The sequence below is a fragment of the Grampus griseus genome (assembly GCF_964374135.1).
Source record: "Grampus griseus genome assembly, chromosome: X".
NCBI classification, from domain to species: Eukaryota; Metazoa; Chordata; class Mammalia; order Artiodactyla; family Delphinidae; genus Grampus; species Grampus griseus.
The window spans coordinates 70,163,633-70,174,989 of NC_138999.1; the positions used below are offsets into that span (position 1 = coordinate 70,163,633).

Consider the following 11,357-nt stretch of genomic DNA (forward strand, 5'->3'; position numbering starts at 1 on the left):
GAGCAAAATAGCATCACCACAAGCATTAAGTTCAGCTTTCCACTTTATTTCAACCTGTATGTTTACATCCTCACTGCTCTTAACCCCACATGACTATCTCTTAACACTAACAATTACCTGTTTTGTAAAGATTTACTCAATTTCTTAAAGCACATTTTTAAAAGTTTCAAAGGAAAAGGTTCAATGTAATCTATTGGCATAATCTTGCATTAATCTCAAGGTCTTAATATATTTTAGAAAGCAGTGTAAAAAATAACTGCATAACAACCAATATTTAAGTCATAGAACTTTGAAGCCATACTTTATATGCTTTTTATATTAATTTGGAACAACTAAAGCATTCTTCTCTGTGTCAACTCTATTTTAAATATTTTTTTCTTCTTGATAATATGCTTTCCACGGTTCATTTTTGATCATATGTTCATATTGTAAAACTGCTTGTGACTAGAGCCTCCTAAACACGTGCACAATATTCTCTCTCCACTGCAATCTAAAATGTGGTTAGATTATCTAGATTGTTTTGTATCCTTTTTACCCGCAGCTACAGAGAGACTGAAATGAAGTTCTCAGCTCTTTATTAGTAAAAAGCATTGGAAAAGTGAAAAAAATCTTAACAAAATTATCTTTCTGCCTCCAGTATGAGTGATGTATGTTGCATGAGCTATGCACTGCAAAGCGGAGGAAGACTTCTTTACCCTGCAAAAGGAAAAGTAAAACATTGAAAAAGGATCTTAATGAAATCATAACATTAAAATAGTTTTATATTAAATCCTGCTAATTTTCTAGGTGAAGGCTGTGAAGTAAATGTGAGGAAACATTAAAAGGGAATTGAATTTGCATTCCTTATGCTACAGGCACATGTTTACATGACCTTTAAAACAGAATTAAAGCTGTATCATCTGCAGCTGTAGGCAATTCACATTACTAAGGCAATCAAATCAGAATGCTAAACTAACTATAAAACATATATTAAACTGATAGAGAATAATCTCAATTCACTAGGTTTACTTGCAATCTACTTACACACTACTAGTCATTTCAAAGCAGTTTGCAGATCCACCGAACCAGAAATACTCCAACATGTTTGAAAACAGTGTCCAGCTGTAAGTATGTAAGCTAAGAGCACTTTAATATATCTTTCTCAGCAAACCTTCATCATTCATCAGAACTAGCTTATTTATGATCATTATTTACTTTCAATAATCACCTCCAAAAGTATTATCCCATGAAGACACAGTGCTTTCTGATATGTTGTACATGGCAGAGAAAATTTTTATTTCCGAACAAGTATTTGGAAGAGTTTATAAAAAATGCTTAAAGGCTAATGAAAAGTTAACGACACTCCTTTCTACTCTAAACTTCATTGTATTGTTCTACAACATCCCCCACAATTTCCAGTAACTGTATTCTGATTCCCTTCCATAACAGGTACAGATATCACACCTTTTAAAATATGATAGGATGGATAATTCAATAGAGTTTTACATACAGTTGTCTGGGATGAGACTTGCTCTAAAGACATGAAAAGAGAAGAGTAAATATGTTTATAATGCAAGTCATCATCTCACTAGAAGTGTTTTTAGAAAGCTTGGTCTCTTTCCATTTTTAGTAGTAAAATTTCAGAAAAAAAGCATATTATATCTTTCCCGAAGTGTTTCTATTTGTGTGTTGTGACTTATTTTCCTCCTCTTTAGAAAACTTTTCAGACTCCTCAAGAATAGTGAAAACATGCAGAATGTGTTTGAAAATGCAGTTCTTCTACTTTGAGGGGCAAAGAAAGGGGGGAGAACTCAAATGCTTCTCTCTGTCACCACTGTGGGTGTTTGTATAGGACAAATTTCAGTTCTTTACAAAGCTGTCAACTAGCAGTTAAAGGAAAACCAAACTTCCACAGTTCTAAGACTCAGCTTCTGCAGAGCTGAGATCCATACACAGAGACACAGAGCTCAGATCATTTTTGAATTCAATATACACTCAAATAAAGTTGTACTTCAATATGCAAAGTTCAGCCTTGTAAACTCTCTCTCTCTCTCTCTCTCTCTCAGACACAGACACAGACACAGACACAGACACACACACACACACACACACAAAGGTGCACGTGATCCATTTCAGGGGGAGTGCATATCTAATGTTTACATCAAGCACCTGGGGAAATATTGCATTTAAAGGTAAAGATGAGAACAGATGTGATTGAATTATAGTTTAACTGCAAACAGGAACCCCAATCTCTCTCTGAAAGTATAAGTAGTAAGAAGAGGGTAGGTGGGGGAAATGAGAGAGCCTCATTCTCACTATTATTTGACTAAGTTAAAAGGAATATTTAGGATGTAAAAGAAAAATTTGAGTGTTGATATTTAGATTGCCCTGTGTGTTTCCTTAGAAGCCTAAGTTTTCTCTTGCCCCTGTCAATTGTTATAAACAGGAAATTTGTTCTTTCTAAAGAGGATTAGGGAGGTTTAAATCCTGCTGCCTTCAGTGTGATATGAGTTAACATCTGAGTGCCTGGATAAAATAGTTTAGGGTGACTATCAGCCCCAACACATATGCACACAAGAAGAATCATGGGGTCACTGCTCTCCTAAGCACACCTCCAAGGGAGAGTGTCACTGAGGCAGAATTGTGATAATATAAAGTGTTTGGCAGTAAAGGGGCTGGGTCTTGCCTCCCAAGAAAGAGTTACCTTAAACATCTTACCTTTGTTCAGGCCTAGAGAGGGAGATATTGGACTTAGAAATGTTTAAGGGGCCCACAGAGCAAGGAACTGTGGCTATTAAGGGGCAAGTGTGCTCAGCCTGGGTCTAGGGGATCCCGAAAAACTAACTACTGGTTGGCCCCTGGGCTCACACAGCTCACACAGCTGCCTTGGCACTGGCTATTCTAAATCCTGGCCACCTCCCTCCACTTCCAACCTGGGAAATTCAGCCGCCTCCATCCTATGGAACCTGTTCCAAATAGAGGACGAGAGCTTGGGGAGAACAGGACAGTGAATGCCAGGAGGCTGGCAAAATAAGTCCCTCTCACTGGCTGCTCAGTTGTCCAAACAGGACGCATTCAGCCCAAGGAATTATCATCCACTGAGTTATCTTAACACAGAATCTCTCATTTGAACGCCCCCACCCTTGTCCTGGCCCAACCGCCTCTTTTCAGGATGCATCTCAGAGGCTATCTCAGGTCAAGCTGCTTGGCTTCATCCAAGCATCTCAGCCAGGCTACCCCGGAGATTAGAGATAGTGTTGCTGCCCAGATCACGCTCCCTCCCACCAAGATCATGTACAGGACTTTGGGACAGCTCTTTGATTCTCTCTGGCTCTGACTTTCTGCAGGTTGTAGCTAAGGGACTTGAGTTCGTAGCAACACCAGAATTGAGAGCGGGCTAGCTGCAGACTCGTGATTAGGGGAGCGGACCCACCAAGAGGAAAGACCTGGTGGGGGGCTGGGTTCTTTGGCTGACCGCCTGAGCACTTGTGCATTGAAAAGAGACTCCAAAAATTTTCTTGGATATAAAATGTATACACACACACACACACTGTGGAATGCATCCACAGGCAGCTGGAAACCGAAATACCAGATCAAATAGATCTCTTCCCCAAGCAGGCAAGCCAAATTGATTCCCCCAATCGAGAATGGGGCAAAGTGCAAAAGAAGTGGCCCAAAGTTACAGAATATGTAGATTTTTAAGAGCACTCAGGAAAAAAAACACCCCTCCCCCCAGAACTAGCACAACAATCACAACAGAGGAAGCGCTTATATTCTTGTAAAAAGTGGGTTTCCCAAATGTCCTTGCATAGTGGACTATTCCCCCAATACTTCTCTCTCTCACATATATCAATTATATATTTATATTTGATATATAAAACTTGAGTTTACAATACTTTTTAGTACATTTTTCTCATAATCATCAGCCTGCTTACCTACCCTATCCCTCTGGGAAAAAAATAATAGAAATTTCTGAATAATGATAGCAGGTTAAATCTGGTCACTTGCTTATTTTCAAATATGACATAGATTCTTGCCAACCATAGGACCCACAAATAGTAACGTGAGCCCCGAATACTCAGCTGATTACTTACTAAAAGTCTTTTCCTAGAAAGAGCGCATATTTTGATCTGTAATCAAGTTTCCCGTAGTCCCATTACCACACGGGGACGCAGAATGCTAGCCATTTCAGATAAGTACTATTCACTAAGGAAGGGAGACGGAGAACAAGAGTGCAGGGGAAACACGATCTCAGTTATGAATGAAGCCGGAGTATTCTTACAATTTTGCATGTTAAAACCTTAATCCGTCCATGAAGAAGGAAGTGAATTGCAATTTGGGGCGGATCTTTTAACCAAGGCAATGATTTATAAACAGCGTCTAATGGTAAACTAGATGGACTTATTGATGCCCCGAATACAGATCTGCAGAGTTTAAAGTAATAGATAATCTCTCCAAGCCCTCTGATCAATTATGCGGCTGGAAATATTTTTTCTTGTTTTTAAATGCTCCCACCACTTCTGATTTTAAGAAAAAAGTCAAAGTAAAACTAAAAACCACCACTGCAATTTAAATTTATAAACATTCTGCTACTCCATTATAAAGAGAGACACAGAGAGAGGGAGACAGACACACACACAGAGGTAATTCCACATGGGGTCTGTATTTTGTAGAACTGTTAACTGGATTCCTAGAAACTAGTCTCTAGCTGCAGTGCAAAAAAAGTGACTGGCAAATGCCCACAATGATTTCTAAACACCCTAAATCCTAGAACCGGGAAAAATGATAGCCACGTAGAATACTGCACAATAGCTCTGTCCCGGTAGAGTTCTTTCCCTGGGACACTGTAAGATAGAGCAATGGCAAGGGAAGAAGTAAACTCTAAACTCAGAAGAGAAACTGAGCCGGAATCAACTCGACCTTGCCTACGAAGTGGCAGGGTGGGAGCCAGCATCCTTTCCCTCCGCAGTGAAGGTCTCTATTGTCCTTATCCTCTAACCCTCCTGTTGAGGCTCCAGCCACACAATGCCTCAGCACTTCCCCACTGACAGTGGATTTTGCTAACAAATAACTAGTGTTCTTGAAGATTGTGGTATTTGTATTAAATTTTTCATGATGAATATTTTATTTTATAAATAACCCTGTTTATGCTGCGGCATTTGCTATATGCTGTCACTCCTCCCTCTCCCCTTTTCTCTGAATATCCTTTTCTTCACGTTCAAGGAAAGCCAACAGAGATCTTTTTAAAATAAACTAATTGAGCTTGAATCAGTATTGGCTAATGTCTGCTAATGCCATCTAATTTTTTTTTAATTCTCCCTCAGAATATTGAGCCCTTAACCTTCCCCCATGCAGTTTGCCAAGAAGAAGAAGAACAACAACAACTATAAGAGCAGGTACAGTAGACTGGCTCTTTGTAGGGCAGCTGTGTCTCACACTGAGAATGTCTCATGAGCTCAGTGTACATACATCAGGGAAAAGGTTTCTTATTTCCTTTCAGAGGCTGTTCAATTGTTTCCCTTCCTTCATGAGCTCCCTGGTTATAAAAAGAAAATGTGTATTTGTCCTCACCAAGCCCAACGTAACTCATCCTGCTTCCAAAGTGAACTTGTGTTGAAGGTGAAGTTTCCAATTTGAGGTCATGCCTATGTGCCATGTCCTACCTTCTGGAGCTTCATGCTGCATTATACACATTCAAATCTGGCCGTTTGGACTTCTTTCCTTAATCCCCTCCTCAACCCCATCCATCCTCAGCCACAGACAGTCTCCCCCTCTTCCAATTTGTATGGCGAGAACACTTCATAATCTACACTCAAATATGAAATCTACAAGCAGCATAAGCCCCATGGCCGGAGCACTTTCTGAACCAGCCTGGGCACAGGCTGCCCAACTTTGACCACGCTCGGAGGCTTCCACAGGAACGGGCGACATGAACTACATTAACCTGCTTAATTTCTTTTGTGAGTCCTTTCTTGCTTCGAAAGGGAAGGGAGGGGGGCATAAGGTCTGCAAAGACTCTCAGGAGTTGTTTTATATCCTTAAATATTGTGAGGGAGGAAAGCCACTGTGAACCCCCAGGTTACAAATAAATGAGTACAAGTAAATCAAGCTGATCTGACTTGCTTTTGGAAATTAACTGAATAGTCCTCTTAGAAATCAAGCAAAGTGATGAGTAGGGAGGGGTAGCGAGTTGGGGTGTGAAGGCAACCCTAGGAGGAATGAAGTTGGTACTGTGTGCTGGCCAGGCATGGTAATCGAAACCTGTGTTGCCTTGCTGGAGATAGGTGTGCAGACTTGCTAAAATTAGTTTCTCCAATTCTAAGTCTGGATCCCCTCCAGGGCAACTTTTAGCTGCCCCAGCCTGGCAGGGTTTGACAGCTATTATTATATTCAAACCATAGCTCTGAAGGGGGTGGGGTAAATCAGATCTGAGGATCTGGTAGTGGACTTCAAGATCTCAGTGAGGAGAACACCAAGCTGTGTATTTAGCCCAGCTACCCAAGATAGCAGGTTTACCAGTGGTAACTTTTGAGTTTAAGGCAAAATGCAGTCTATGAAAAATTAGTTACAAACTCTTTGCAACAGTAGCTTCTCATGGACTTATTTTTCTCCCATGTCCAGACAGGGTCGTATATTGAATGAGGCTCTTTTATTTTGCATGGGGCAGGGGATTTGTGACCATGGTCCCCTCTTTTATTCCTCTCTCTATGGAAACCCAGATCATGGGGAGAAATATGCAAGGCTGAATAAAGAGAAGCCGCAGAAAGGAGTGCTTGAGAGCGGCATCTGTTACACTTGGGAAGTTAGACTGACAGGAGAAGGCGAAGGAAACCTCTCCAGCAGATTAGTTAGAACAGCAAGAAGATTTGACTGTATGCAGATATTTTCTTCAAAAACAAAGCACCTAACGTGCAAGAGATTCTATCTCAGCTGCTAAAGGACATGATTCCACCTGAATTCAATAGGCAGTATCTATATTCATGGGAACTAATTATGAAAACTAAAGAAAGAAAGAAAGGAAGGAAGGAAGGAAACAGAAAGAAAGAAAGAAAGAAAGAAAGAAAAAAAGAAAGAAAGAGAAGGAAAGGAGGAAGGAAGAAAGAAAAAGGAAAGGAAATAATGGAAAGGAAAAAGACAACTAACATCGGTTTTTGTTCCTGACAGAAGCTATTCTTATATTAAAAGACTGAAAAGCAACGGTGTGGAAAAGCCTGTCGCTGGGTGCAGATGCCCCGTCCTCAACACCACCGCCCCCCACAACCAGCCTCGGGGCAAAATGTCTGAACCACTTTGCCGCGGCTGGCCTTACCTCTTCGCTCAGAGCCAGAGCCGAAGCCACAGGCAAGAGGAAGGTTTTTTTTTTAAGAACTCAGGCAAGTCAGAATTGGAAGAGGACCCACTTCTTCTTCATGCAAAAGTCTTATCAATTGATAATTGCCTTAACTCCCTGAATGGCCAGGCTAAGATTAACAACTCTTTCAACCAAACGCAGCTGCAATGGTGGGGGTGGGGAACCCACCGACAACAACAACATGGCAATGATCATGATCTTTCTGCTCGTATAGTTTCTTCAATGTGTTTCCCTCTGACCTCTAAACTGACCCAACCCAGACTGGCAAATGGATCCTTGAACAGGCAGTCTAACAGAGCGCCGGAAAACTTTTATTTTTGTTTAATTTTAACAAGTTATTGTTTTCTTCATGAAGCAAAAGTTCGGGCACAAATGAGATTGCATTCTTGCAACGGAAGATACACACAGTTGGCAGTAAAGAAAGGACGTTCCTGGGCAGAAGGAGAAGAGGAGAGGAGAGGACAGGAGAGGAGAGGAAAGGAGGAGAAAGGAGAGGAGGGGAACGGAGGGAAGGGAAGGGAAGGGAGGGAAGGGAAGGGAAGGGGAGGGGAGGAAAGGGAAGGGAGAGAGGAAAAAATCAATTTCTAGGTTAAAAGCAGATAAACCTTTACAATAGGACACCAGCAAATGAAAGCAGTTTCAATGAGGGAGAAGGGGGAGGGCAGAATATGGCAAATGATTCTCTCTACCAATAATTACTAAGTGTTTATTCTTTTTTTAAGAGAGAAAGAAATAGATCTCAACCAGATGCCAGACTTTCCTGCATAATAGACACAGTTTACATTTAACAACATAAGCTCTTGCTGCTCTGTGCTCTCATAAGAAATTACTCATTTCACAGGAAATATACGCTCTTTAGCTATATAAAGGAATGTCAGAATAAGCTCACCTTGTTTTTATTTTTTTCTCATTTTCTTGCATTTTCTTCAGATCTGTCTTCTTAGAGAAACTAATGCCTTAATGACTTTCTGGTAGCTGCAAGCCCTCTTTTATTTCTGCTAAATATATGAAAATGTATGCAAATTTAAATCAAGCTTAACCTAGGAGCTCTTGTAATATATTTAATGGAATTTTAAACCAATAAGGGAACTCTGATGCCGTCTTCTGTAAGTGCAAATATAATTATGCAACTAGGTTACGTTCAAAATTATGCAATGAAAGGTCATTTTTAAACTTCAGAGATCATGCTAGGTATCCGATGTTGCCTTTTCCCAGCTAGAGCAAATCTAAAATATTTGCATTTCACCCACTCTGCTTACAAGCAACGCATTTGCACTGGGCTGTGGAGCACATAGACTTGTCCTTCCCGAACTTATAAAAGCTTAGGCGGAATACAAGTCTTTGCTCTATTTTCCTCTAACCAAAATGTAAAAACAGTCCCATCTTCCCAAACTGAAAGTAAATTCAAGCTTGATGGGAATGGGGCGGGGGGAGGGGGGCGTTGGGGTTGGGGGAGGCGGTACTTAATGCCAAACAACCCTCCAGTCATCTCTCTCTCTCTCTCTGAATTTCCAGGGTACACTAAATGATTCCCATTTTCTTCAACTTATGTGGAATTGGTGGTGGGTTGAAGAAGTGTGTGTTAAAAACAATTTTCCTAGGGGACAACACTGGGCGCAGGTAGTCATGAATATTCTCCTGTGTACCTACTGGGAATGGGTTCGCTGAGTGTCTGGGGTGAGTGCATAGGAGGATTACCCACTTCAGCAAGACTTGCCCCTGACAAAATTTGTGGGACCTCTGATGGGAGCTGACACGGAGCAGTAAAAAAAAAAAAAAAAAAAAAAAAAAAAAACTCAAATCTACCAATTAACCAACTGAATTCGGAGACAAACTTCAAAATAACTGGATTTTGCCAGTATCACATTAGATTTTACAATACTTTCTCCGAATTTTCCAGTGCTTCATGCCCTAAATCAATCTTTTCAGAAGGATCTGGGCATCTCTCTTAGATGCTTTCTGACCTTGGTATCGAGTTTCTTATAAATGATAAAATGAAATTAAACACATTGAAATAGCTCTTATTGGAATCATGGGCTTCAGTCTCACAGATTTAGGGTCCTATCGAAGACGTTCATTGCTCAAAGTTTGCAGTGGCGTTTTGTTTTTCACTCCCCCTCACACAACTAACCGAGAACGCCACATTAATCTGAGGAAAATCCCTATCCGCTAAAATCTATAAGACATTTAAACTGGTTATATTGTTTTCTTAATATTCTTCTTTATTTAGGTTAATCTAAATAACCTAAAAAGTTCTAAAACCAGTTTGCCGCCTCACCCCTATCCCCCACCAAACACACAGACACACACACACACACACACACACACACACACACACGAACGCACATCCCTCTCATCCTTCCCCCTCCTCTACTAACATCCTCGATGTCCGAGAGCGGTGGGAGGTGGGGGGAAGGGTTAACCAAATAAGCTCCTGTCACTCAGCACTAGGCAGCCAATGGAGCCGAAAGATTGATTCACTTCCTGCTTGGGTCTCACAGAAACTCTCGAGCTTCGCCAGCCTAATTTGGAAAGCTAGCCCGGCCTCCCGTGCCGCCATTGGCCGAGTCCGCGGAAGGCCAGGCCGAGACGCGCTGCAATTGGCCTCGGCGGGTGCCGGTAACTCGCTTTCGCGGCTTTGGCTCCCCTGTACCATAGATGTCAAAGGCTGAAGCTGCTCCCTTTGCCACATTATAACTAGTAGGGGATCCTCACCGACCATGGCCACAGCTGCCTCGAATCCCTACAGCATTCTCAGTTCCAGCTCTATGGTCCATGCGGACTCTGCGGGAATGCAGCAGGGGAGTCCTTTCCGAAACCCTCAGAAACTTCTCCAAAGTGATTACTTGCAGGGAGTTCCTAGCAATGGGCACCCCCTCGGGCATCACTGGGTGACCAGTCTGAGCGATGGAGGCCCATGGTCTTCCACACTGGCCACCAGCCCCCTGGAACAGCAAGACGTGAAGCCTGGGCGCGAAGACCTACAGTTGGGCGCAATCATCCATCACCGCTCTCCGCACGTCGCCCACCACTCTCCGCACACTAACCACCCGAATGCTTGGGGGGCGAGCCCGGCTCCGAATCCGTCCATCACGTCGAGCAGCCAACCCCTTAACGTGTACTCGCAGCCGGGCTTCACGGTGAGTGGCATGCTTGAGCACGGCGGGCTCACTCCACCGCCGGCCTCTGCCTCCACGCAGAGCTTACACCCAGTGCTCCGGGAGCCCCCAGACCACGGCGACCTAGGTTCGCACCACTGCCAGGACCACTCGGACGAGGAGACACCAACCTCGGATGAGTTGGAACAGTTCGCCAAACAGTTCAAACAAAGAAGAATCAAGTTGGGCTTCACGCAGGCTGACGTGGGGCTGGCGCTGGGCACACTGTACGGCAACGTGTTCTCTCAGACCACCATCTGCAGGTTCGAGGCCTTACAACTGAGCTTCAAGAACATGTGCAAGCTGAAGCCGCTGCTGAACAAGTGGCTGGAGGAGGCTGATTCGTCCACAGGGAGTCCGACCAGCATTGACAAGATCGCGGCGCAGGGCCGCAAGCGCAAGAAGCGAACCTCTATCGAGGTGAGTGTCAAGGGCGTACTGGAGACGCATTTCCTCAAGTGTCCCAAGCCTGCCGCGCAGGAGATTTCCTCGCTGGCAGACAGCCTCCAGTTGGAGAAAGAAGTGGTGCGTGTCTGGTTCTGTAATCGAAGACAGAAAGAGAAAAGAATGACTCCACCAGGGGATCAGCAGCCACATGAGGTTTATTCGCACACGCACACGGTGAAAACAGACACGTCCTGCCACGATCTCTGACTGCAGGAAGCGAGGAAGCAACCGGCCGCACTGGGAGCAGCGCGGATTTCTCTTTCTCTTCCACTCTCTTCCTTTTACTCCAGCTTTTTAATTGCTATTTCTCTAGCTCTCCGTCTCTCTCTCTTTTTTGTTGTTCGTTCTTTCTTTTCCCCCTCTCTCCAATTTTTTTTTTAAATAGGGGACTCTAACATATTAAGAAAGAAAACACACACACG

General features: G+C 42.9%; 1 protein-coding gene across 1 annotated transcript; it reads left to right on the forward strand.

The window, feature by feature from the left end:
• Positions 1-10,050: 10,050 nt before the first annotated feature.
• On the forward strand, positions 10,051-11,142 carry POU3F4 (POU class 3 homeobox 4; the record flags this gene model as incomplete). Its single annotated transcript, XM_082681348.1, has 1 exon — positions 10,051-11,142. The coding sequence occupies one exon, from the start codon at positions 10,051-10,053 to the stop codon at positions 11,140-11,142; it is 1,092 nt and encodes a 363-aa protein (XP_082537474.1).
• Between the last annotated feature and the right edge of the window lie 215 nt (positions 11,143-11,357).